The sequence below is a fragment of the Pseudopipra pipra genome, chromosome 11 (assembly GCF_036250125.1).
Source record: "Pseudopipra pipra isolate bDixPip1 chromosome 11, bDixPip1.hap1, whole genome shotgun sequence".
NCBI lineage: Eukaryota > Metazoa > Chordata > Aves > Passeriformes > Pipridae > Pseudopipra > Pseudopipra pipra.
In genome coordinates this window covers 1,646,726-1,674,446 of record NC_087559.1, presented here as the reverse complement: position 1 = coordinate 1,674,446, position 27,721 = coordinate 1,646,726, and the positions used below count along the sequence as shown (strand labels likewise).

The following is a 27,721-nucleotide window of genomic DNA, read 5'->3' as shown; positions in this document are numbered from 1 at the left end:
CGCTCCTCTGGCTCTTTCCTGGGAAGTGGAATCTCTCTGGATCTGGTGGCCTCCCTCTCCCTTGGAGCATTCCCCAGCAGGTTTTGGGTTAAGCTCCACAGTGCTCTCCCAGCCCATGGACATCTGTCTGTCTGTCCTGTGGCCTCTGGGCAGACACAGCCAGCGAGGGCCTGACTCAGTTTGGTGTTTGTATCATCAGCATCTGATTTCTGAGTGTCTGCTCTGAGGAGTTAACTCAGTTGCCCCACGGTTCCACAGGCAGCTGCATTTGAATGTTCAGGTCTCTGTTGTGTGTCTACGCTCGACTAGATAAAAGTTGCTTGTCTTCATCTGTTTCAGTGTGATGATCAGCATTTTAAATTTGAAAAGCTGTCACCATACAGGCCCTAATTTCATTGCTCCTGTTTGGTTCTGCATCATATATCTTTTATCTCAAGGAAAATATGTTTATAGATGAGAATCCACTGAAAACAATTTTTTTAAACTAAAATTATAAGGCTGCTGCCTTTGTGACATGCAGCCCTGGCTTCCTCCTCCCCCCCTGGGATGGATGTGCTGCCTTCAAGTCACAGATCCCAGGTGTGTGGTCCCCAAAAGTGCTGTGGGCACCTGCAACTAAAGCTTTTTGCTTGTGCCTCGGAGTTCATGCAAAGCAGGTTGGGATGTTCAAAGGATACCTGTGAAATTTTCCAGATGTGGCCCTTTTGGGAGCAGGGTGGGAGGGTGTAAACAGTAATTATGGCTATAACTCATTTGTGATGATTCAGCTGAAGTCAAGCGCTTTGCCAGCTCCCTTCCCCTCTCTGTTGACCACTGGATTGCTGTTGGGATGGAAGATTCTGGGAGAATGACTAACTTTTCTGCATTTTACTTTCAACTAGCTGCCGCAACCTCCCGAAACGGAGAGCCCTGTAGAGGTGTGTCACCACCTATATTTGTACAACACACAAATATTGGTGTTTAAGTAGTCCTAGTGGAGTGTCTTGTTGGTGAAAACCCTGTGAAATGTGTGTTGCTGCGTGGTGTTAGACAGTGGAAATAAGTAGATTTGTTCAAGTGGCTTAATCCAGTACAGCCTCAGCGTGGTAGTCTGGAAATATAAAAAACCCATGTAAATTAGTCCCAAATCTTTGTTCCTTTCAGCCATTTCCCTTATGCTCCAAGGGAGACACCGTGAGAAGACTCCTCTGAAATTTCCCTGCATTGGCAAAATGAGATCTTGTTTCTCTGGCTCCTAATGCAGAATTTGGTTTTCCCTTTTTGTAACATACTTAAAAACGTAAAGGAAATGGAGGTGTCAGAAGTTATTAGTGGAAGCTTCATAACCCCAGAACAACTGGTGTTCCATTTAAAATGCCCCAGTGGTCACTTCAGGGTCCCTGGCTCTGGGGAATTGGATGTGTGGGAGCATGTCCTTTGTGAGATACCCCAGTATCAGTTTGCATAAAACAGATTATTTTTCAAAATGGAGACTTGAAAATTTATGAAATCTCAAATTCTTTGGAAATTAATGGCACATCCAGAGATGGCATTGGTACAACTGAGTGCCAAATTAGTGCAAATCTAAGTGAAACAACGTGAAAATCTTAATCGAGGACACTGTTGATTCTGTGAGCTATATAGACAGGAAGGTTGTAAATATATTTTGAGATCATGAAGGAAAAAAATGTTTGTGGTGGTTCAGACTTTTGTATCTGTAATTTTTGTGGAATAGTGTTTAAATGTAAACCAAAACTCTGAGTGGTTATCGAAGGCCTTTGAGATGTTTTGGAGATGGCTCCTGGTTTAAGATGGGTCCCTGGAGAGAGCAGTTGTTCTACACATTTTCAGATGCTTTAAAGCAACAAAACCTTCATGTGCTTCAGGTTTGCAAACTGCAAGTTCCATTTCTTAAAATTAATATCTGAAGCAAGAGAGATTTGATTTGGAAACATGCACGTGCTGAGGGACTCTGTTCAGTGACACCCCCTGAAGGCCCTGGTGTTGGAAGGGAACCCCCCAGGTTTTTCCAGGGGCCCTCCACAGTCTCAAACGAGCTTCACTGACCACAGGGAGATGTGTTGAAGTCACTCCTGTCCCCAGAGGTGTGTGTCCATTGGGGTGGGGTGTACCTGTGTGTCTGTGCATGGGCATGTGTGGGCTGAGCTCCCGGGGACTTGTGTGTGTTCCTGGTGACTGCACAACGAGACAGACCCTGTGTTCCCTCTGACTCCAGGGGAATGTTGGCACACGTGCATGCTGGGGTGGGCTGCGGGGTGATAAGGTGTCTGAGAGGACAAGTGCTGCCAGGGCCAACTGAGGGCAGATGTCCTGTTTTGAGAGCTTGTCAGTCCATCTTCTTCATCTCCCCCCTTGCATTCAACTGTGACTTCCCTTAGTATTCCCCCTGAGTGCCAAGATGTTGGTGTCTCTTGAGTGTTGTTCTGCTTTAAAATGAAATTTCTGCACGCACAGCAGGAGCTTGATCAAACTCTACCACAGAGGCAACTGGAGGATCATAGAAGGGTATGTACAGCAGTCAAGCACGTTCAGAACTAACCCTCAACCTTTTCTTTTTAAACAGTGAAGCCTAAGTTATGTAAGAAACTTGTGTGTTAACTGCTCTTGGAAAACCTAAAATGATGAGCCGTGTTTATGAAGGGGGTGCTGGTGCCCCTTGTGTTACATGGAAGGGGCAAGTGCTTGGCAGCTCCAGTGAAACCTCAGATCCTGGTCCAGTCCATTCACACTGTCAAAACTCTCCCCTTTGGTCACTCAGTTATGAAGTGACATTAATCAGTGCTTGTGTAGCTGGCTGCTTTGGCCACACCACCTCTTTGTAACCCATGCTGCAAAAAATCCATGTCATTAATGCCTTTCTCCATTTCTTCTGCTCTTGTAGCTGGGAACAGAACAGCAACAACAACTTATAACTGCTTCACTTTTAAATATTATCCAAGATTCTCTGTTTTAATCAGGTTTCTGATATCACTTAGAGTTGTGTGTTGCATCTGCATTACTGATACATGCGCAGTAATGTTTGTATATGACTTAGTTTACCTGATGGTGAACACAGATGAAACTGGATGTTGTTGGGCTTTTTCGAGGTACCATATTTGATTTTTCTGATTATTGCCAAACATCTGATATTTGTTTGCACGTTGCCCACATCAAAGTGGTGCACAGCACTGACAGGATGGTTAAAGAACTGTTCTGGAGCCAAGCATTGCAGCTGAATTAATTGGAACATTTCTTAAATACCACTGATTTTTTTTCTTCTCCCCTCTACTTTGATCACATACTGATATTTCATTAGCTAACATGGTGGGTTTGCATAAATCTGTAGGAAGCAAAGCTTTTTTTTCCCAGATAGAATTTGAGATGTTGGTGACTGTGTATTGCCAGCCCTCCAAACCCATGGATGAGCACGTTCTCAGACTAGAAGCAACTGCTTGACACCTATTCCTACCTGTATTTTCCGGTGATTTTTGTCTTGTTTTGGATACACAACTCCTGCAGGCACCAGAGTTCCTCTTGGTCAGGTGTCTCCACTCACCCCAACTATTTTGATCATGGAATAGAAGTCACCTTCTGCTCCACAATGGGCCAGAATGAAAATCTGGACACAACTCCAGGAGCTTTAGTTACCCCCCTGAATTCAGGAGGAGGTGGAGTTCAGTGAGCAGCCGTTCTTGTGGATGGATGTGTGTTATCTCTGTAGTAAGTAGTAAAAATGACTGGTTTAAATGCCAGTTGATATGATGACTGACAATTAGTTCAACAGCAGAGGGAAAAGGTAATGTGAGAACTCCCTTGTAACTTCATTTTGTCGTAGGGCTCATGTGGGTATCAAGTTTCCTTTCTAATCGGGACATGTGTAGAGGGAAGGTGTAGTTCAGGGGTTTTTTTTGTCTGGCTTGGCCTTGTTCTGTCATGTTGCCTTCCTTACCTGCCAGACTGGGAGCAGGGGGATGGATAAAGCTCTACATCGTGTACCCAAGGCTCGAATGTCGCTGTCAGTCACAGGCACTCCTCCGGGGTAGGAATTTGCTGGAGCTCCTGAGCTGTCTCTTGCCTCTCCTACATGTTCACTCTTTGGTCCAAGCGGTGATGGGAAGCGTATGCCCCTTGGAAGAGTGCTCATCTCCTTGTACTGTTGCTTCCACAGGAATTTTCCTTTTTTTTCTGTTTTTTTGGGACTTTTGGAAGCAGCTGATTGGAATGCTCTCCTCGTGTTTATTTTACAACCTGTCTCCCTGGCACTTGCTCCCTCCCCATCTGATCCCATAAAATGCAGCTCCCATGCTGCAGCTTTCACGCTAATAATCCATAGGAACAATTTTTAAGGTGCTGAATTGTGGTGACAAGGAGCAGGTGGTGGGAGCCCCAGTTTGAGCCCCAGCCCTGCAGGGAGGGCAGTGATCCCTCACCAGCTCCAGGCACATGTCGGGCTTCTCCCTTTGGAAGTGATACCTGAAATTTGGTAAAGAACTTAATTTCCAGACAGGTTTTTGTCTTTTTCTTTTTTTGGGGGGGGTGGTTTAAGGATTTCCTGAAGTTACCTTCATGAGTGCCAGCTTTGCATGAAAGCAGTGTGACTGCAGCAGTGCTGGAGTTCTGTATGAGCCCATTAATGCACATTTATGTTGCTCCTTTTACTTATTTTTCTTTTAAAGGCCTCTTGTGAAAGTTTAAAAAGTAAGACTTCATTTTTATGTCAGCTAATATCTTAAATGACATCTTGACTCTGTAGTCAGACAACTAATTTCATTTGAAATACAGTTGAAAATCAGTGACGAGCGTGTGTTTTGCGAGTGGAGATAAAGATAAGATACTTTAGTTCTTCCTGACATATTTTTAATATGAAATTATTCTTGGCTAGATTTTTTTTTTGTTAATTATTATTTATGTATTGAATCCCCAGAAAAGCCCCTCCCTCCCCTCTCAAGCACTGTCCAGGGTGGTGCTGCTGTGACCACGCTGCCATCAGCAGCAGCTCCCGGTTACAATAATCCCCAGTTTTCCTTTGTGCACAAAGACCTTATAAAAACCCGTTAATCCCGGTGTGGTGTTTGTGTGCTGCTCGTTGGTTTGTCCAGTTCCCCGAATTCCTGGGAATTCCTGTAAGGACTGGAGTGGGATTAGTGCAGGGCCCGTGGGTTGTTTGCCCTGGGAGGTGGTTTGCTCTGGGCTGACGCAGCGGCTCATGCTGGGGGGACGTTCCGGGCGCTCCCGGGATTTGGGGTTATCTGAGGACTGGTGCCCTGTGGAGTCCAGGGCTCATGTGCTTGGATGCTGACTGCTGGCGTGAGCGGCGGCTGGGGCAGCTGCCAGCAGGGAACAAAGGGCTGGGATTCAGCGGGATCGCTCGGGTTTCCGCTCAGCAGCTGCTGATGGAGGGAGAAAGGAGCACATCCCTGTAAAGCTGGTGAAATGGCAAAATGGGATAGGTGTGGGAAGATGGGATTGCTCCTCACAGCATCATTTCTAATGTTCCTCTTGCGCTAATCCGCCTCTTAATTTTGTGTTGGTGCTGTACAGATGCAACTTTTTTACATTTAAGACCAAGACAGTAGAGCTTAATTTAAAAAAAAAAACAACAACCTCTTTGAGAACAAAATCTGTCTAGAGAGCTCTACACAAAACCTGACCTGGAGCTGTTCCTGTGCTGGGAACCCATAATCTTACTTGAGCCCCATGAGACCCCCCGGTGTCCCAGCCTGCCCGAGCACAGTGGGAGTTACTCGGTGGATTTTTCCCAATCTCCAGGGTTTCGGTTCCCCCCCCTTCACCACAAGAAGGCAAACAATAACAGCAGTGGTTTGTTTGTTCCTGAAGCTCACATCATGATTTCATTCTCCTCTTTAATCAAGGGTGAGGCGCTCAGGCAAGTGTTGGTCAACCGTTACTATGGCAACGTGCGGCCTGCGGGACGGCGGGAGAGCCTGACCACCTTCGGCAACGGGCCCTTGTCCGCGGGCGGCACCGGCAAGGCCGGGGCGGGAGGTAGGACCTGCTCCTGCTCCTCGTGGGGCCTGTGCTCTGCCCTGCCCCGTGGTCTGTGACTGTGTCTGCCCCACAAATCGGCACCTTACACATGAAACAGGGATTTTTTTTCCCCCCCTCACTGTCCTCCTCTATGAACTCCCAAAACCGAGGAAGCCGTCCACATGGATGACTGCCTTTGAGGCAGCAAAATGAAGCAGACAGCTTTTTATGCTTTCCAGAGACTGCCTTGGGTTGGCTTAAAGTTTGTGATGTTGCTTTGAATAAATGTACTCAGAAATCCCGATCAATTTAATTAATATATGAGGAATGTGCTTATAAGGATGTCAGATTATTAACCGTATCTGGAACAAAACCATTTCATGGTATTCCAGAGAGACTGGGGGGTAGGATGAGGGAAAATTGTGTTTAAAGTCAGTTATAAAGTGCAGTTTATTTAATTTGAGACCATTGCCAAAAAATCAATAGTCATAGAATCCCAGACTGGTCTGGGTTGGAAGGGGCCTTAAAGCCCATCTCGTTCCAACCCCCTGCCATGGCAGGGACACCTTCCACTAGACCAGGTTGCTCCGAGCCCTGTCCAGCCTGGCCTTGAAGAGAGGTGCCATCAGCGTGGGGTCAATCTCAGCCTGTTTCTCATGATCACCTTTATAGGAGGAAGCTCCGGATCGAGTTCAATGAGCCGAGGGGAGATGAGTTTGGCAGATGTCCAGTGTCATCTGGATAAAGAAGGTGCATCCAACCTGGTCATAGATCTCATCATGAATGCCACCAGCGACAGAGTCTTCCATGAGAGCATCCTGTTAGCCATTGCCCTGCTGGAAGGTGGGAACACCACGATACAGGTAGGGAAATGGAAAACTTCTTCTCGTGACCGTACCACGTTGGGAAGGGAAGTGTTATTATGGAATCCAGGAAACTTGAGGAGTTTAAGGAGATGGGAGGGGAAATGACTGAAGGATCTTTGACCTGTAATTTTGGGAAATATTAGTGTCTACCATGCAAAAGTCAACTTATTAAATGCTTGCATGGGCGTTGGGTAACTGAGGTGTTTCCCAGGGCAGTATAGAGGAATGTCTAATAAAACAGCTTTGTAGGTAAGTTATTGACTGCTCTTACAAATTAGTTTAAACAACTGCAGTGTGCTCAGACTTTTACAACGAGGTGTTAGATTTCAGGCTGGAATTTGAAATAAGTGTATGGTAAACTCCAGACCACTGCTGTTCTCCTGCAGTCTTGCTGATCTTCATTTTTGTGTTTTCAGTAAGGATTTGATTTCCCTAAATGAAAATTGTGCCTGGTGTGGATTTTAATGAATACACAACAACAAGCTTGTACATTATTCTTCCAAAGAGAAAGTAAAACCTTATTGCAGAAAAACATGCTTGTAAAGATGATCGTACATGTGGTATCTTACTCTTTTGGCTCTGCATGTGCTGTGTTTGCAGACTGTCTGTGGGGCTGAATCCTGACTGGTTATAATTGATCACTGAGGTTAAAACACACACTAGATCCCTACAGCAGCACCTCTTGTGTCCATGCAAACTTCCCTTGAGAGGACAGGGAATGTCTTTGGGCTCCTTTGCTTGTCCCTGTAATCAGTACCCCTTTTTTTTCCCCTGTGTCTATGCTCTGAAGTGAAGCTTCTTCATAGAAGACAAAGTGGGAATTGAGTGTTGAAAATCCTACGTCACCTTAAACTGCAAGGACAGGATTAACATTCCTTGGGGACAGTCACTCCTTTAAATTTCCTGCTCTTCTCTAATGTAAAGGAAGCTGAGCTTTCATATTCCCAGCTCTCAGGGAGCCTCAGGTAACCTCACACTGTCATGCTGGAAGGAAAAACAAACTGCACCAGCCCGATGTGGTGAGATCCTTTGCCTGTGCTGGACCCCAGCACGGAGGGACTGAGCAAAGTCACCTCCCACTGAGCACGAACCCGTGTTGGGAGCAGATTCCATAGTTCACCCGGTCAGAACAAACAGGGAAACCTGCAGTCTGCCTCCAAAGACGTCTTTTCCACCAGAAAGGGAGATGGTTTGGTTTGCATTTGCTGTCCGTAGCTGGGAGGCTGTACAATAACCCTGTGGTCAGCAAGGAGCTGTTGGCAGGGGATGCTCGGAGCAGCGTGTGACACCTCCACACCACACACTCCTGCCAGGCTCTGCTGCTCTCCAGCCTGTGTACGTACGTGGTGCTTCCACAAACCAGAGGAACTATTTTCAGTGCTTTCCCACTCAGGAATAAGTGCTTGGCAGGTGTCTTTAGGACGTGCTCTGGGCAGCCAGCACTCACTCGGTGCGTCTACGTGCTCCGGCGCGGCAGGACGGGCTGGGAGGGGGCTCTGGTGTAGTGTGGGCTGCTTTTAAGTACAAAATGTTTTAGGAACCAAATGACTCGTGGTGCCTACAGCTAATGCTGGGAGCTCTGAGGGCTCGGACACACCCAGGAGCTCTTACTCATGCATGCAAAGCACACATGAGATGTTATTGAAAATATCCCGTGGAGCGGTTGGGATGCAGATATTCTGTGCTGGAACGCTCCACGGGCTTGACAGCAAAAGGCAAAAAAGAGGGTTTATCAGTGCTCAGACATGTTTCCCTGGCTTCCCTCTGCATTGGTTAAACTGCTGGCGGTGGGGAGAGTGTTTTCTGGTGCCTCGCAGTGGCTTCGGCACAGTCAGGGCCTGTGGGGATGACGGCAATGGCAGTTGGGAACAGCCTGTACTCAGCACTCTGATCTCTCAGTAGGGTTTTAGTCATGAGAGCCAAGTGAGTAGAACTTCAATGGGAAAAACACCAACCACAGAGCTTAACTTCTGGGAGAACAGCTGGGAATCAAAGAAAAGGTGGAGGCTTGCTCTTTAGTAAAATCATCAGTTTGGGTCTGTATCTCCCAAGTAATTGCTGAATGATGTGATGGCCAAGTCAGACTGGTATCCTGAGACGGTGAACTCAGGTAATCCAGCTTTGCTGGCTCCACGTAGGAAGAGTGACTGATGTGCTCTGAGTGCAGAGGGCTCTGGTGCAGCCCAGCTCTCAGGAGAGCTCTGTGGGTACTTGCTAGTCTGCAAAGCTGATGTTTTTTAGACAGCAGCCTTTGGCTACAGCACAGTCGAGATCTACTGAGGGCAGCAAAGGGATGGTCTCCCACTTAGTAGGATTTCATTCTTACAAAATACACTGTAGCATCTGTCTGCTTATGGAAACTAGATGCACTTACAAAAATGAACCCAATACTTTGTGTCTTTTGTCCTGATCTTTCTCTAATCTGTGTTCTTTTGGTAAGTTCTGCAGAGTAGGTAGGTAGGCTTGGCAGACTGCAACCTGCAGAGTAGATTTGCTGAAGTTTTTCGGCAGTTTCCAGTAACTGCCAGTGGAAGAGTCATCTTCAGTCTTTGGACTAATAACTGCGTTCGTTTTGCATCACGTCCATTTGTCATTGTGAAAGTTGACCTAGCCAAACCAGCCAGCTTTTCTTTGAGGTCTAACACAGTTTATCTTCATTTCATGATTTTTTTTTCCCCTATTATTAGCGGCTTTTGATTTATAGTATTCTGAACAAGTTCGTTCTGTGCTCAGTTTGAATAATTTTTAATGAACTTCAATTACTTCTATCTACAGGCCTTTGAAAATAGGAAGCTGGTGGGATAGGGACAGGTTATGTAAAAAAGGCTTTTTGGCAGCAAGGCCAGAAATGTGTCACCCCTGCATGGCATTTTCTTAACTCCAGGTTTTCACACGGGAAATTAATTCGGCCTGAAGTGAAGCAGAGGGTTTGTACCAACACACAGGAACTTGCACATGATGATTGTAATATGGTTAATAATGGGAGTTCCCGGGTAACTCCCATGAGCTTCAGTGGGAGAACAGATCCCCATGATGCTGGGAAGGGATAACTGGAATAGGTGTTGCTGTTTCATTAGGTAGAGGCAGGGCCAATATTAAGGGTAGGCAAAGTAGGTGGTTGCCAACTCTTGCAAGAAAGCAAATCTAAAGATGTTCCTTATTCTAGTTGGCAGGAGGGATTTTTATTGTATTGTTAAGAAGATTAATGTGGGGGAGAAGCAGGACAAGAAAAAAATACTCCTGGTTTCCCTTAGGAAGGAGGCTGAGCTGGTATGTGGCACAGTGAATCCCACGCCACTGTGTTCTGCTAGAGGGGTAAATGTGGCAAATGAGCTGTTCTGGGAAGGTCTTTGCCCACTTAGGCCTCTCTGGATGGAAACTTTCTGGGTTTTAGTTTTTGGAATTCACTTAAAAACCCTGTCAGGTTCTTTGGTAGCAGGGCTGGTGGTGGCATTGTCGTGGCTGTGTCCCGTGAGCTTGTGGCTCAGCGGGAGCCCTGGATCTCGGTGGGAAGCCTGCCCTCATTTATACGGACACAGAGGCAGAGGTGGAACCTCGGGGTCAGCACCGGCCAACAAATTAACCTGACAAACAGTGCAACTCACTGAACTGCAAATTACATCAACCCCTTTATTAATTTATATAACCCTCAGCATCCACCTCGGGAGCGCTGCAGTCAGCGGTTCTGCACGGAGCAGCCCTGGGAGGATGCCCCACGCTCTCCTCCGAGGGGGAGCATGCCCGGCATCCAGGGAGGCACCTGTCCCTGGGGTGCTGCTTTGGGTTCCCTGTGCCCGAGCTGGCATGGCAGGTGCCTTGCTTGTGGAACTGCGTGTCCTCAGGAAGGGATAAAACTCGGTCCATTCCCTGCACACGCGGCAGCACAGGGAGCTCTGCTCTGCTAAAGCAACCTTGGCAAATGACTGACAGCGGAGGAGATTGCTGAGGACTTGTCCTGTAACACTTGTCTCTCATCTGCTAAATAAAAATTCCATGTGCCGTTACTCTGCCTCACCTCCGCGGGGTTTCGGGTTTCCTTGGTCGGTGGAAGTTAATGGCAAGTGGAGTCCCTTACGTAACACCTCTCCATGGAGACCCTGCTCCTTTAATTAGGGATCTTCTCCAAAGTCAGCTTGCGTGACAAATTTCCCACACGCACATGTTGATATTTTCAGCCGGGGAAGGTAAAATGAGGTTGGTGACATTAGTTTTGTTGCAGGCGTTTTTTAAGCACTGCCCCAAAGTGGCGTGAGGCACGTCTGCCCCTTCAAGGGCAGTGGCGCCTTCGTTTTCCTTATCCATAGTTCTTCCCAAGGTGGGCTGCAGACACAGGGAATGAGGTGATGGGACTCAGCACCCAAGGGAAAAGGTGATTATTTTTCAGGGAAGAAGTGGCTTTTGCTGCTGAAGCAAGTCACAGCTTCTGCCCAGAGGAGAGTGCACACAGCACTCTGTCCTGCAGCAGCTGAGTGTGGGGTGAGGACCAGGGGCCACCCTGACTGGAGATAGCACCGAGGAGCTGGTGGTGGTGGACTGCAGTTGTGTCTGTCACAGCATGGCAACAGTGAATCTGTGTACTGTGGAATTGTGGCTTGGAGCTCATCAGTGTGTGAGGCTCCTTTTGTGCAAAAAGCCTTGTGGCTTCAGGTTGCTTAAACTTCCAGAGCTCTTTGGTTCAGCCTGTACGCATGAGCTGAGTGTTTTGTGTGCCTGACAGGGCTGGGGGCTGTGCTGCCCATCAAACGGGTACCACGAGGGGCTTGGAAGAAGCAAGGTACAGAAACCCCAGCAGCCACCTCTTCATCAGTCAGGTTTGGGAGGAGAGGCTGCACTGAACTAACACAGCTCTCCTGTCTCCAGCTCTGGCTTGTGCCATACATGGACTTGGACTCAGTCAAAGTTTCTCCTCGTGCATTGCCACCAGTGAGGAAACGCCACCATGGTGAACTGTGGTCTGCTTTTCTATTCCTCAGGCTGTCCAGAGATGGTGGATAGTTATTAAGTAACTACAGGATTGCTGCACAAAAGGAATTGAATCCAGAGCTGTCCGGTCCTTGTCTGTGTTTCTGGCACTTAGGAGCCCCACGGAAGCCCAGTGAGCTGAGGAGGTACCAGCCAGTGGTACAGGTCAGCTACAGCCCTTGGGTTGGAGGGGGCAAAGACTTTGAGACCAGTTTGTGTCCTTGAGCTCACTGTCATGTTGGCTGTGAAATACCAGCACAAAAATGTCCCATTTGGTTGCCCAGACACTTTGTTTCTTTTTCTCTGTGGCTGCAATTGCCCTGCAAAATGGGGGTAAAGCTTTGCAAAATGTCACAGAAGTATTAGGGGGATGAAATGTAGGTTTAGTGACACGATGGTGCTTTAGCCTTTGTGGCTTGGACCTTTTAAATCACATTTATTACTTGGAAGAATTGCAGCAGTGACAGATATTGGTGAGCACAGACAATTGTGTGTGATGGTAAGGGCTTTGGAGGCAAGAATATCTTTGGGTCACTAAACTTTTGTAAATAGCACTTGAGAACTTTTGGTCATTGATAAAACAAATTTTTTTTTTTTTTAAACAAATTTTAAATTTTCTGTTTATTTATAGCAACCAGAATTCTTTGATACAGTTGATGATACAGTTGACATCTTTTTTATATTGTTTTAATGATACCTGTTTAGGAAACTACTACCCAACCAGGAAGCTTTTAGCACGTGTTAAGCAATTACCTGTGTCTTTCACCATTTAAATGAGTTTAGCTCAATTTAAAGTACATCGTAATTATTTTGACATTCTGAGTGTGTTACTTCAGAACATGACATAAAAAGCCAGAGTTGGTAAGGACCTGTATCATAAAGATCAGCTGTGTCCTTTGCTGAAAGAGCCCTCTCTGTAATGAAACCTTCTGCAAATCCTGACGTCCTTGACACTGCAGTTGTCTTCCAAACAAGGCACAGGACCTGCACTAGCCATGAAGTCAGCGCTGAGGAAACCTCTGCCCTGATGCTCTGCTGCTCCCCAGGAGGAGACTCCGGATGCCAAGCCTGTGGGAGCTCCATCTCCTTCACATATATTTTAATACAGTTAGCACAGGGAAGTCTCAGTCTCCCACAGGTGTTAGATACCACCAGGTTCAAAACAAACAAGGCCCATTAATAATGCAGTGTGAGGAGTCCTTCCTGCAGAGGTGATTTCATTGTCAGTGAGGGCAGGGAGATACAAAGGTGAGATTGAGAACCGGGGGGAAGAGGTGAGATGATAACAGTACCACCTGGACTTTCCACTTGAGCTACAGCTGATGCTGCTTTCTGAAGTATATTTGGGCCATCAGGATTCCTGTAGCAGAGCATCTTCCAGTCTTTTTGCCCAAAGGAAGGTTTTATGCTTGGATTTTGAGGGGCCCATCTGTGTGACTGAGCAGTGTAGGTGAAAAAAGGGAGAGGTGCTACCTCAGGGTTCAGCTGTGTCTTGCTCTCTTGTCTTGGTGCCCTTGTGTTGTTCATGGTTGTTGGTACCACCTCCTGTGTGTCAATCCTCTCAGCATTCTACCATGATCCTGGTCCTGCAAGGAGCAGGGACACAAATCACTAATTCTCCCTATTCCTCTCTGTGGTATCCAGGTCCAACCTAAACTTTTAAGATGATCCCTAGCAGGATTAAAGTCCTCCCTGAGCAGGCAGCGGCAAAGCTATTCAGCAAAACAAGGTCATGCTGCCTTTTTTTTTTTTTTTTTGGTAAGCACAGGAATCAACAAAGCGCTGTTATATAACTTCTATTTATATCCCACTTGCTCACTAGCTGCAGGCACACAAGAGTAGCTGAGAAGGGAATTTAATGAGCTCTCAGGGCTTGCTCACCTTCCAGAGCGGGTTGGAGCCAGCTTGTTTTTGAAGTGCGTCAGCAAATGAAACTGGTGGTGGGTGGGTGGTTTGGGTAGGTGGACTGACTTGTTGCTATGGTTTTCTTTAATTCCTCTGTCTCTCAACAAGATCTTACACTTTTTTTTTTTCTTTTGGGGAGTCTGCAGACTTCCCTGTTTCTCACACCTACACAGCGCTCACCGGCTCGGTGGGGAAGTGGGATCCGCGCTCCTGCCCCGCGGATGAGCCGAGTGACCCGGCGGAGCTGCTCCCACTGGGGGCAGAGGAACCCAAATCAGGCTCCCTGCTGACAGCAGGGCAGGCCCCAAGGCTCCCACGCTCCGAGGCCATCTGTGAGCACAAACCCCAAACCCACAGTCACGCTGGTACCTGTGGTTCCCCAGTGTGCCTTCACGTCCTGGGGATCATCCCGTGTCACCTTGTGCTCCTGGGGGCTGTACTGGCTCTGGAAGGGCATGAGGGAACCATATCTCTGGAGGCTTGTTCTTGCTTTCCTCTGTGAAATGACTTCAAATTGCATCAAGAGTTTGAGTGTTGCAATAGGAGAACACATAGGATATAAAGGCTCTTCCTGCTGTAGTTCTGCTGCTGCTTCATTTACAGCTGGTGGGGACAGATGAGCATTTCCACAGGTCAGGTTTTGTACCCTCATACCCACCAAAAAAAACACCTCATAAGGTGGACCCAAACCTCCAGAGCCATGCTGGATGGTGTGTGGATGCCCATGGCAGAGAGAGTTTTGTCTTATTTGTGGAAAACAGAGCTGGGAAGTCCTCCTTCTGCTTTTGGGACGAAGTTTATTTTACAGTTTGCAAAAAAACGCAGGCAATTGAGGTGTTCTGGCAGATTTTCCTTATGGATTTATTTCAAACTGTGAAGTATGTTCAGCATGAAGTATTTCAGCTGCAATTTCCTTAAGCTATGCAAGACTAATGATATCCATCACTCACACCCAAAGTGATGGATCTTCAGCGAGCCAGGACATATGAGAGATTTCAAGAGAGAGGGATTAGGGATATTTTAAACAAATAAATGAGGAGGGAGAGAAAGCAAAGTTAGGTTGGAATTTTCTGCAGTGGAAGCCCTTGCAATATGTTTAGGCAGAATGTAGAGGGTTGGCATTTGTGCTTTAATTCAGTGCTTGTGTTAGTGCAGTTCCCCTTAAAATGTGGCTTTTTTGAAGTAGTCCAGCTCTAAGAACTAGTCTGGGGGTGGCAAACTCTTCCTGCAGAGATGAAGTAGCACACAAGTTTTGCATTGGTGCTGGCAGCCTGGCTGGATAACCCGAGCGAGCTGAGGTCCCTGTAAGAATTCCTCTCTAATGTTGGAATAAAATGTCCTGAGTTGAAGCCAGATCACTGATCTTTCTCCTCTCTCTGGAGGGACTTTCCTCTCTGAAATCTCCCTGGCTCGCCAAGCTCACGGGGTATTTTCTGTTCCCTGGCATTAGGGAGATGGGGAAGGACATGACAACAGTCTGCTTTAATTGGCAAGGTGTTCACTGGGGCTTTGCTTTTCCTTATTCCTTGGTAATCAAATATTTGTTCTCCTGGGGAATTCTTCGGGATCTGTAGGATGGTCTGGCAGGGCTTGGTGCTGTGGTGTGGTGAAACAGCTTTGAGAGGGCGCGGTCCCAAAAGCGCTCCGTGCTCCGCGTTCTGTGTGGGATCGGCAGCCAAGGGCTCGCCTCGAGTCAGGCCACCCCTTCTTGGGAGGAGACACAGCTGAGCAGATGCTGCTGCTTAAACCCAGCGCTTGCTGATAGGTTTGGGTTCTGTTTCTCACATGATCCTTCCGACAGGCCAGCCTGGAATTAGTGTCTGGGGCAGAAAGTCAAGCTGTTCCTACAAAGTAATCCAAGAGTTGTTCCTTTTCTTGGCCGGCAAAACAGTAGTGACGTCGGGGCAGACCCAGGTTACAGCACAGGGAAAGGTGCTCCCAGTAAAGGTGACAGCACACAGGCCAAACTGGGCCAGGCTTTCAAAGGCAAGAGCTGGAAATAAGCTGCCTTAGCTGGTTCCTGGGTTTTTTCCCATTTAATAATCCTACACTGGGCACAAACTCACTCATCATTGAATTTATTGTGGATTAGTTATATTTATAGTGGATTGGTCACCTGAGTCTGTACTCTGTGCACCTTACACAAAGGTACCAGGCTGCTGGGCTTTATGGCTTTGTTCTCCTAAGGACAGATGCCAGTTCTGCTGGTTAAAATCCATTTTTTCACCGATTGCTGGTACAGGAATCACACTAAGGAGCATTTGTCCCTGCCCTTGGTTATCCTGCCTCTGTAATCCCCCTCCCCTGAACCGCTGGGGAGTGAGCTGAGCTTCTCTTTCACTCATCACTGGAAATTATGTATATTACATATGTCAAAGGTCTTGGAATGAAATGCTAATGCTAGGAAACGTGCCAGTTCTTTGCTGATTTATTTTTTTTAAAATGTGCTTCTGCAATCCAGCTTGTTAATGATCTGCAATATTTAAGAACATGCCAAAAAATAACCACCACAGAAAATGATATTAAAGCTGAAATGAAAAGCCAGCAAGCAAAAATAGTGTTTTCAGTTTAGCAAGAAACATTAGGTAAACATTTCACAGAGTATGTAAATAGTTAGAAAGGGATCAGAGACCAAATTCCTGGGACTAACTACAGAAGAGACACCAAAAAATACCAATGACTGGAAGTTAGTGACATAAAAAGGAGCTTAATCACATGTTTCTAACAGTTATTTACCACTGGAATAGCCTATAGTCAGACATAGTTCATCATCTTTGCCTTCTGAAGAAAGACCAGATGCTTTTCTCAAAAAAACACATGACTTAAGCACAGCTTTGGCTGAGTTGATGAGGGAGAGTGAGGGGCTGCTGGTGCTCCAGGGTGGGCCAGGCTGTGGCTGGTCAGTGTGCTGCAATTTAAACTTGGCCTTCAGTTTATTTTAGATCACTTTGGATGTCAGGAGGAGGAATGGTGTGACTGGCTTTGCAGACATGGTGCTGTGCTGGTTCTTCTCCTTCCATCCCCTTGAAACAATGAGTGAGTTTGTGCAGGTGGTGGTTGCTCCATCTTTGAAGGTGATGGAGAGCTCTGTGGTGATGTCCTTGCCCATGGTGAGCGCAGCTGTCCTGTAGACCCTTGTGCGTGCCACATGCAGGTGGTTTTCAGTTTAGTTTGGTGGCTGTGTAATTAGTGGCCATCACATTATCTCAGATATTGTCACCTCCGAGCAGTTGTGGTTTATTCACTTGGCTGGTCGATGTGCACTAGAGATCTGTTGTGTTTGTTGAGGTGTGTGGACTTGTAAAGCTGTCTGCTGAACCTGGAGTTCCTGGGGAAAACCTCATGGGCTGCTGTGTCATGGCACTTGTTCAATGGAAGTGACTTGTCACAGTCATTAACAAAACAAGGTTGAAGTAAAGTGGTTTCATATTATATGATTTTAGCACTCCAGGAATCCCAGATTGGTTTGGGTTGGGAGGGACCTATTTCCACCCAACTGCCATGGGCAGGGACACCTTCCACTAGCCCAGGTTACTCCAAGCCCCATCCAGCCTGGCCTTGGACACTTCCAGGGATCCAGGGGCAGCCACAGCTTCTCTGGGCAACCTGTGCCAGGGCCTCCCCACCCTCACAGGGAAGAATTCCCTCTCAATACCCCATCTATCCCTGCCCTCTGGCAGTGGGAAGCTATTCCCCCTTGTCCTGTCACCTCAGACCCGTGTCACAAATCTGTGTCCAGCTTTTGCTGCCAGTGTCTGAGGTATGAGATGGAGCTTTTATCTCCACTTACCTTTCAGGCAGCTTCTCCTCTGGTGCCTCATACTGGCCCAGCCAGACACAGCCCCATGTGAATGTTATGGATCACAATTCCCTGCCCTGCAGTAGGTTTTTAGGAGATCCCAAGCCCCAGCCTGGTGGTGACTGACTGCTCAGGGATGGCTGATGTCAGGGGCACGTTGGGAGCTCTGTTCTTCAAACACCCGTACGAGTGTGGAGGTTGGCTGTTCCTCCACACTTGCTCTTTCAGCAGCCTTGCTGTGGTTGCAGGGTGTCTGTGTGCAAGCAGGACCCCAGCAGACGGTGCTCTAAAATGGCCACTCCATTTCCATTTTAAAAAGGGAGACTTTTCCACTTTTTGCTTTGAGGCTATATCTGTAAATAAAATTTTAGGATTTCTGTCATAATTATCACCGCCCGTTACCTGCTCAAGCGCAACTTGTGAGATCACACCTCTTAAAATACAGTATCTTTGATAGCTGGCATGTGGTTGATTCATATGTGTGAAGGTGTTAGGCATCCTGACCTAAACTGAAACAATCATTTTGTGACACCCCTTGAGTGTATGCACAGCATGCACTAAAAGCTTTACTGGAAATGCTCCTTTCATTTGGGTTTTTTCTCTGAAGCGCAGTGGAAAGTCAGTTAAGAAGCTTGAAAGGATGACAAAAATTGAGTCTGTCAGCAATAATTACTCTCATACAAGGTATTTCCTTAGTGTGGTTCATTAAAAAAAGCTTTTCCTTCACCACAGCTTCATCACAGGGTAACTCCTCCTGTCTGGGCTGTGGGGATGTGCAGCCAGGTGACAGCAGGTGACCCCCAGCACTGCCTGATGAGCAAATAACGGGATGTTTTAGAGTGATTGCCCTTTCCAGAGCCCATGGTCTGTGCTGGTCTGTCTGTAAAGTAGTAGTATTATGTTTAATACTGGTAAAGTAAAATTTCTAAGATGCACCTTAGGTGCAAAGTCTTCCTCTGTCTGTCCTCGTAGCCACCAAGTAACAGACAGTTTAGGCTTGGCAGTTATCTGGGGGTTTGGTTACTGTCAGCAGCACAGGGAAACCAGTTAATGAATCTCTTAGTTCTGATTGTAATTTGACAATCGTCTGATCAGGTCTAAAAACTAGTTTAGAATGAAAAATAAAAAATATGGATAAGTGAACTTATTCAGGCCAAGGATGTTTTTTTATTTGGGTGTATTTTATAGGATCATAGAATCCCAGATTGGTTTGGGTTGGAAGGGATCTTAAAGTTCATCCAGTTCCACCAGGGACACCTTCCACCAGCCCAGGTTGCTCCAAGCCCCGTCCAGCCTGGCCTTGGACACTTCCAGGGCTGGGGCAGCCACAGCTGCTCTGGGCAACCTGTGCCAGGGCCTCCCCACCCTCACAGGGAAGAATTCCTTCGGTATATCTAATCTAGTTTGACCTTTTTTTTAGTTTAAAACCATGAGCAAACATGATGAGCAAACATTAAAATTTCTGATATGAAGTCTTGGATTAGAGAATAGTTGTACAAATGCTATTAAATGGATCGGGCACCCAGACCATCTTCTGGCATGTCACAGGCCCAGCACTGTTTGGGCAAAGGGCAAGTCCTGCAGGTCTCTGGGAGCTCTGTTTTACTGGGCTCTTTGAATGGGTGTCAGGAGGGGGGTACTGGTGTGACTGGTTTTAGTGGATGTGGGAGGCCTGTGCTGGGTTCTGCTCCTTTCCCTCCTCTGGTAATCACTAGAAATGAGAACAACCAGGAGTTCACCTGAGCTGTTGTGGGCAGGGGGAAGATGTCACAGTGGTGGGAGGGGTGTTGTGGGTATTGACCAAGTTCTTTAAATAGCCCCACTCCTCCTCTGCCTGTAATCAAAGCCACAGCTCGGAGCGTTCACAGTCACTCGGTGTGTTCCCGTGCAGCTGCTGGGGAGTGATCAAAGGCAGCCCCGGCCTCGTGTGCTCCGCTCGGAGCAGAGCGGGCAGGAGATACTGCCATTCCCATTTTAATTTGTTTTCTCAATAAATCAGGCTTCATTCCTATTCATCGTGTAAAGCTGTTGGATGGCGAGCCGCTGCAGAATGCTAACTAATTTCATAATGCTCTGCATAAGGTGACCCACTTACAAGTTCATCCTTCAGTCGTGTTTAAGCTCTGGTCCTGATTTATGTAACACCATATTGGTTTCATCAAGAGTTGTCTGATCACTCACTGTGTTGGCTCCTGCTTGACCTGTACATGATTTGTATTCCCCTCGATCTTAGGAAGAACTTTCTGTCTCTGTGCACATATGGGAAGGAGAAGAGTAATAAACCTTCTTAAAAGTAGTCCGTGCTTGGAGTTTTTCTGTCACTTATGATATATTAGAGTGGGAATTAAAAGGAGTTTTAAGGAGCCTGCTGCAGGCAGGGCAGTGGAAGCTCAGCACGAGATGTCCCTCACGCCATCGCCCTGTTTGTACATTTTTGGACTGTGATTAACATTGGCTGTGGCGTGTTATGACTCACAGTCCCTTGGATTTGAGGGTGGGAAGGCAAGACAGTTCTTTTTCCTCTGTATTTTGCTCATACCCTTTTATTTCTGAACTGAGAATCAAATTATAGGAAATTCCACCTTCCTTACCTTCATTCATGGTACTTACCTTATTTTCTCTTGTTGAGAGAGGTGTGCTGCCCAAATCTGTCAGGGCTGGTGTGATTTATTGCCCTCACTTCTCTTTAATAATGTATTCGAAGTTGTTAATAAGGGAGTTAACAAAGCTGAGACACTGGGGCTTCCTTAACAATAAAGTACGAGTTTCCATTGCTCTGGGTTTCAGTTTACTGACAACTAATTAACCTCCAGTTCCTCCAGGATGCCAGTCAGTGCCAAAAGGTGGGATAATCTGGATTCAGCTGCAGATCCTGTTCATTTTCTCTCGTAGCATTCCTTCTTCTGCCGACTGACGGAAGACAAGAAATCCGAGAAGTTCTTTAAGGTTTTTTATGATCGCATGAAAGTGGCACAGCAAGAAATCAAGGCAACTGTCACAGTCAACACCAGTGACTTAGGAAACAAAAAGAAAGATGAAGACTCAGACAGAGATGTACCCAACAGGAAAAGAGGTAATCCCCAGTCGTTCCCTTTCTGAAGTGACAAGGGAGTGAAGTGTGTTTTGAACTCCTTTCAGCTGATGCAATAATACTCTGATCTCTGATCCCACAGAGCAAAGTTCAGAGATCAGTGGTGCCCTGGCTTGGGATTTCAAGAGCTTCATCCCCTCTTCATCCATTTGGGAGGTTGTGCTATTGAAATGATGAAAATGTTTGAGATGAGACTCTGCTGCCTTGTCTCTCGTGACAAGCTGCCCAAATCTGATCCCTAGTAACAACCCTGGACTGTGGGTTGTGGTCAGTGCCTTCTCTGACAATACCTGGAGAAATCCTAATTTTCTTCTAAAGCAGGTCCTCTTATTGTAACTCCTAGTAGAGCTAGACTGTGTGTGCCCTAACCAATTAATACCCAGTTTATAACATTACTGTGGTTGGCATACAAGGTGCAGAGTGTGACACGAGACCCTCACAGCACACTAAATGTACTCACCAAAGGGCTGCTGGTGAAGAGCTGGCCTGCCTGTGAAGCTGTAGTGGGAACGTGTGCAGAGATGCTGTGGTCCCCTTGATTCGGTTTCCATAAGGAAGGTCTGCTCTTGTGTGTTGTAGTGAGGGAGCCCATGACCCAGATCACGGAGGAGGTCCGGGATCAGCTGCTGGAGGCGTCTGCGGCCACGCGCAAGGCGTACAACACGTACCGCAGGGAGGCCGACCCCGAGGAGCACTACTCAGCTGGGGAGGGGGCCCAGGCTGCAGCAGACAAGAGCAAGGATGACCTGGAGATGAGTGCTGTCATCTCCATCATGCAGCCCATCCTGCGGTTCCTGCAGCTGCTCTGTGAAAACCACAACCGGGATCTGCAGGTACCGCCTGGCGCCTGGGCAGGTGTGCTCAGGTCCCATTTCTCTCCCTAATCCTGTGCCTTTTTAAATGGGTCACATGACCAACTGTTTTCTTTGGCCTTGAAGTTAATCCCAAAAAAAGTAGTTATACCTTGCTGGACTGATACAAGGAAGTTCAGTTATCCAGGGCTCACTGGTCTTTTCAGTGTCTATAATTAGGTGATGGGACCAACACTCGTGGGGGTTTTTTTTAAAGTATGTGCTTATAACAAGCAGGTCTCCTGCTGTAAAGCTACTGATCTGCTTTTGAGAGGGGAAGGAAAGAAAAAACAAAGTCATGTAGGAAAATAGAGCAGCCCTTGAGTATATGCTTCTTTCCAGTGAACAGGTTCTCCTGGGTTTTCATGGGTCTGTTCACATGTCTAGAGTTGGACACATGGGGATGATGTCAGGAAAGCCTCAGCTGGAGTTTAATCTGCTGAGGGACATGAAGGGCAATGAGAAGGGTTTCTAGGTTGTGTTCAGAGCAGGGGGAGAGCATGGATCTGCTGGAAATGGGCAGAGACCCTGGTGACGAAGGACAGGGAGAAGGTCAGGGTGCTCAGTGCCACCTACATCCTGCTATTTACGGGTAAGGCTGACCTTCAGCAGCCCTACGTGCCCAAGACCAGTGGTGAGGTGTGGAGCAAGGAAGAATCCCCCTTGGTGTAGGAGAATTGGGATAGGAAGCATCTAAACAAGCTGGGCATGCATCTAAGCAAGCTGGATGCCCCAGGCTCCATGTGGAATGCTGGGTTCGGTCCTGCGCTCCCGAGTCCAGCAGGGAGGCTCAGAGATGACCAAGGGACTGGAGCATCTGATGGCCAGGGACACCTTCCACTAGCCCAGGTTGCTCCAAGCCCCATCCAACCTGGCCTTGAGCACTTCAGGGATGGGGCAGCCACAGCTTTTCTGGGCACCCTGTGCCAGGGCTTTTGCTAGAGAGGAAGAGGACTTGGGATGTCTCACTGTGTGTACAAATACCTGACATGGGATGTGGAGAGGACAGGGCCAGGCTCTGCTCCAGCTGCCCCGTGAGTGGCATTGGAATAGGCAGTCTCCAAAGGTCCTGGCAGCCTCAGCTGTGATGCCCTGGGGTGTGTTTGCACAATTTTAAGCAGCGAGCCCAGGCCCTGTACCCCAGCACGTGCCTCCACATGAGAGCAGATTTCTGCCCACAGAGGGGCTGCAATTAAGATGATTTTTGTTCAGTGCAGCCACTGCTGCTGGGCTGGAACCGAGGAGCTGATGAGGCGCCGTGCAACGTGCTAAATGCCCTCATAAAGAGGAATAATTGCCTTGATTGCACATTGTTCCCCACACGGCAGCAGTGGGGACCCTGTGTGAGAGCTCTGCAGCCCTGCCAAGTCGCTTCCTCTGTTCGGGAATGCCCTGCTGCCGGAGCACGTGGGATCCCAGCCGGGAGACGTCCCTGTGCTCCCAGCCTGCTGCTCGGGAGCATTTGTCAGTGCCCAAGTTACACACGGCAGCGTGTCTCTCATTTTGAAGAAGAAAAGCTGTTTGATGTGTGTGTTGTCAGAGGTTTTGGTGCCGTTGGGATGTCGGAGGCAGCAGTTCCTGTGGCACAGCTCCAAACCACATGTACGGGATCTGTGCTGCCCTTGGCGAGGCCCCACAGCTATAGGAGTAGAGCTGAAGTCAAGCCAGTGCAGAAACTTGGCCTGAGCTCTCCCCCCTCCTGAACAATCAGCTTTCCCAAGCAGCAGGTAGTTGTAGTCAGCTTGGGGAGAAAAAAGGATTTTTTATTTTTTTTTAAAGAAAGGTGGAACAATTTTTCCAGTCTAATCCTCTAACTGCTTTGAGGCTTGTCCTTCTCCTTCAGCCCCAAAGGAGAAGCAGGATGTCTGATCCTCCAAAATCTTGGTGTCTGCAGCTACTGTATGTAGCTGAGCTCCTTACAATAATACTAAAGGACTCCTTGCCTGAAGGAATAAGGAAAGACTCTTCTGGAAGCTGTGCTTCTCCCAGAATTGGCCAGGTTACATTGGAATGGGCAGTGAATTGGGATCACCTGCCTGGTGCCAGTGTGGGCTGGGCACCCCAAGCCTTTCCAGGCTGTTGGCAGCTGTGAGGAGCTGCTGTGCAAACCCAGGGGAAGGCAGGTCGTGAGAGCTGCTGTGTTTGGAGGAGGAGGGATCTGAGGTGCTCCAGCAGCTGCAGTGCTGTGCCTGCTGTGTCCCTCACTGCTTCCCTTCCCACACACAGCTCCAGACAGGGTACTGTTCCCTCCAGCTCTCTCCATGGGGCTGGAGGAGCTGCAATACCTTCTTCAGATGAATGCAAGGACTGGGAGGAATGAATTGATGGATATTTTCCACACGTTCCAGCAGAACCTGCATCTCTGTGGCTCCTCATTGTGAGTGCAGGGTCTTTCAGATGGTCCATCCCTCAGGATCATTCCCATGGAAAGCAGTGGGATGGCCCATTCAGTACTCTGTGTTCCCACTCTGTAGCCTGTGAGATGCTCTGGAGGACAGAAAATGAAGAGCTCTCTCTGTACTGGCTGGGACAGCAGCAGACACTCCCTGGGGCAGTTTCTCACAGTGCAGCAGGGTCTTGTTTTCTAGTTTTTTCTTTCTCCTTGTTTTAGCCCATCTAACAGTGTCCTCCTGCTCTTGTGCCTCATTCCTCCTCCCTCCTTTGTGTTTACTGACTGTGGATCAAGCAGCTAAGGTACAAACCCAGCTGTAAGCAGAGCAAATGCTGTGCTGCAGCCAGGGAACATTTTATTTCATCACTTTCAGTATTATCTTTTATTTTTTTCCTGGAGGGAAGACACAAGCTCTGATTTCTGTAGCATCAACCTTTCTACATTCTGACAAGTTAATCAGAAGTCAGGATATTAAATGAGCAATCAGCTGAAATGTGCTGAATCACTGTCACCTTTAGTCTGCATTCATAGACAGCATTTTCCTTTTTTAGCTTTGCCTTCCATTGAATCTGCAGTTTCTCCCTCTGTTTGCCTTAAAAGACTGACTAGTCTGACGCACACACCAGAGGCAGGCAGGGACCAGGGCTTCTCTGGGCTGGCAGAAAAGACTCTGCTGGTTCCATAGTCCCACGTCTCTTGTTCCTCTGAGGGGTTTTTCACCTTGGAAGTGTTGTTACCTGCTAGAATTAAGAGAATTACCTGCTAGAATAAGAGTTTTCCTGCTGAAACATCAAGGAAAAGAAAGTGGTAGTGGCTGTCCATCTTTGCAGCACTGCTGGCAATGCAATGACAACGTCCAAGTCACTGGGAAACTGGTGTTCATTAAGTGTCCTTTGGTTTTGGTTGGATTTGGTTGGGTTTTTTCATTTGGAATACAGGAGGGCAGAAACCTGTTAAATCCACACCGATACATCTGGCATTTCATTAGAGGAGCTGCTCCTAATCAGCAGCTTCAAGCAGGAATTGCAGGAATTACAGTAATTATGTGGGAAGAAATGCAGTGGAGAGGATGGTGTTTCAAGGCTCCTTCCTTCAAGGTGTGCAGTCAGGTGCCTTTTGAACAGGTGGAGCTGCTGTGAGGCCACAGCCAGGGATTTCTGCTCCCCCCCTGGAAAGAGGTCTGGGGAGGAGAGGGCCTTGAGTGATGGTTGGCAGTGAAATGGAGCAGGCAGAGGGAACCTTCCAGGCTCAGGAGAGCTTTGTGACCCGCAGTGAAGGGCCTGCTCCGTGTTGGGTTTCAGCCTCTAATGGATGCACTGTTTATTGGATGCACTCAGTTTATTGCTGCTTGGCTTCTGTACAATGTGAAGCCAAAAAGCTGCTCAAGAGAGCAGCACATTGAAAATAAGCCCTGGAAGAGGCTTAAACTGCTTGTACAGTGAACCTAGAGCAATCCACCATGCAGTGCAGTTAGGGATGGATGAACTTAATAAACACTATCAACCAAACAGCAGTTTGGATGCCTTTTTTCCCCTTCCCTTATGGCTTTGTCACTCTCCCCACAGAACTTCCTACGCTGCCAGAACAACAAGACAAACTACAACCTGGTGTGTGAGACACTGCAGTTCCTGGACTGTATCTGTGGGAGCACAACTGGGGGGCTTGGGCTGCTGGGGCTGTACATCAATGAGAAGAACGTGGCCCTCATCAACCAGACCCTGGAGAGTTTGACTGAGTACTGCCAGGGGCCCTGCCATGAGAACCAGGTAACACATCCAGAGCTGGGAAAAGCATCCCCCTTCCCCCCTGAACCCCAGCTCTGCTGGGCTTGGCTCTGTCTGCCTGACTGGTGTTGTCTTGTAATGCTGCCCACTTGACTTGCCCTACAGGTTGGGGGATTTTTTTTTTCTTTATAAACCCATCATAATCAACTTCCTTTTCTCAGGGCCTCCTCTGAGGAGTCAAACCTCTCAAAGCAGTAGAGATATTTCTGCTTTGCTGGGATTTAAGCTGTTTTATTAGATTTGACAGACAAGGAAAGTGGGGAATTTTTGTATTTCATAGAATCTCACAGAATTCTTTGGGTTGAAGGGACTTTAAAGACCATCTGGTTCCAAGCTCTGCCATGGGCAGAGACACTTTCCACTATCCCAGGTTGCTCCACACCCCACCCTGGCCTTGGACACTCCCAGGGCTGGGGCAGCCACAGCTTCTCTGGGCAACCTGTGCCACTTTCTGCTTGTTTTCTCCATTTCCATGCTATTTGAACCACAGTATTGTCCATAAAGACTGGATATGACTTTTCAAAAAGTCTTTGAGTATATCAGTCCTTAGAAATGTCTTTTCTTTGGGTGCTCCAAAGGAGTTTAGAACAAAGCTAGACACAGAGTGGAGGTGACAATGGTCAGATGAAATCACATCTCTGTGAGAGAACACATGAGGGTGTGAATGCCAGGTCATGAGAGTGTCCTTTATATCAACCAGGTGGACTAAAACCCTTTAGATGTAGTTGTGGAGCTCGATGACAGAGCAGGGCTCTGGATTTCGAGGCCAGCAAGCTGCTGTTGTTGGAACATTTTGGTTCCAGATCATTCCACAAGCAGGGTTCAAGGGTAAGCAGAAGGTTCCGGAAATTCCCATTCTTTGGTAGACAGGGCTGAAGTAGGTGTTGATTGGCACAGCTCAAATAAAGAAAGCTCTCCCTAATCTCAGTAAAACAGATTCTTCCGTAGCTGCACATCCAGCCTGGCACTCTGGGATGGAAATGCCTCGTTTATCAGCTGTGAGGCTTCCTGAGGTCGAGGGGTTCCAGCAGGACCATGGCTGAGGAGAGGAAAAGCTTGAAAGAAAATACCTTAATCTTTTGTTGTTCCACTGCCTGGAGCTTTCTGTCCAGTTTATCCATCTGGAGGTGATGACAGAGGGGACTCTGCTGTTCTGGCGGGGTCACCAGCCCGGGCTGTGTTTGTGGTGTAGACAATTAGTGAAGTCTGATGAATTTTCTTTGGCCAGAACTGCATTGCTACTCACGAGTCCAACGGCATTGACATCATCACAGCTTTAATTCTCAATGACATCAACCCTCTGGGGAAGAAGAGGATGGACCTCGTGTTGGAACTGAAGGCAAGCGAATGTTTTGTGCAATTCACATTCACAGTAAGATGAAACATAATTTTATTGTTGGAATTATGTGGGTGTTTATTATATCCCAATATTCCTAAGTGCCAAAAAACTATGTACTTCAAAGAGCTGGAGGCAGTGCCCAAAGATTGTTTGTCACAGGTATTTCATCTTTTAAATGATGACATGGAGCCACCAGTTCTCACGTGGGGGATGCAGGCAGTCAAGATATGCTGAGGAATCCTAAAATAATTTCCTGTTAAAGATTTAAAGCTGATGAAAACTTTTCTGTTGTTGCTGAGCTTCTACATGCACAGTGGAAGTGAAATTTCTCGTGTTACAACTAGTTTGCTAATACTTTATTGTTGTTGTTTAATCAGTTGATGTTAAATCATCAACAGTTCTTTAGGGCTGTTCATGTTAATGCTGAAATAATTAGCCCTGGTGCTGGTTTCAAAATAGAGGAGCAGGTTCCCTTCTAGCAACAGCAGTCCCAGAGCACTCTTGCTTCAGCCTATGCTTGAGAAATATTTCCTTTCTGACTTATTGCCCTGCCTTACACTGCAGTGTCTCCTTGTTTTCCGTTGCCGACTCACACCATTATTATGGGTAATGTGGGGTTTTTATTATTGTAAATAAAAAATGCTTTTAGACTCAATTAGCATTATACTTCAAAATTAAATACTTTTATTGGGTTTTATTGTCAGGCATGATGGATTTTAATCTTAATTGTTCGTATTAAAGTAGTCTGGTGCCTTGTGGTAGTTT

At 47.3% G+C, this 27,721-nt stretch overlaps 1 protein-coding gene and 1 long non-coding RNA gene across 14 annotated transcripts in view; one reads left to right on the top strand and one right to left on the bottom strand.

Moving 5' to 3' along the window:
* The window catches only part of ITPR1 (inositol 1,4,5-trisphosphate receptor type 1), a 163,472-nt gene that overhangs the window by 101,553 nt on the left and 34,198 nt on the right, over positions 1-27,721 (top strand). For 7 of the 13 annotated variants that reach the window (XM_064667116.1, XM_064667115.1, XM_064667113.1 and 4 more), the window contains 8 exons: positions 882-917; positions 2,455-2,505; positions 5,853-5,985; positions 6,640-6,830; positions 20,392-20,572; positions 21,170-21,423; positions 25,399-25,599; positions 26,846-26,956. In XM_064667116.1, coding sequence (XP_064523186.1) covers positions 882-917; positions 2,455-2,505; positions 5,853-5,985; positions 6,640-6,830; positions 20,392-20,572; positions 21,170-21,423; positions 25,399-25,599; positions 26,846-26,956 — 1,158 coding nt within the window. The remainder of the gene's footprint in view (positions 1-881; positions 918-2,454; positions 2,506-5,852; positions 5,986-6,639; positions 6,831-20,391; positions 20,573-21,169; positions 21,424-25,398; positions 25,600-26,845; positions 26,957-27,721) is intronic. The other 6 variants (XM_064667124.1, XM_064667123.1, XM_064667112.1 and 3 more) reach the window with 2 other exon arrangements.
* On the bottom strand, positions 16,111-20,396 carry LOC135420117 (uncharacterized). The gene is made up of 2 exons (XR_010433366.1): positions 20,106-20,396; positions 16,111-17,846 (listed from the first exon to the last, which is right to left on the bottom strand). It is a non-coding gene; the product is annotated as an uncharacterized LOC135420117 (long non-coding RNA).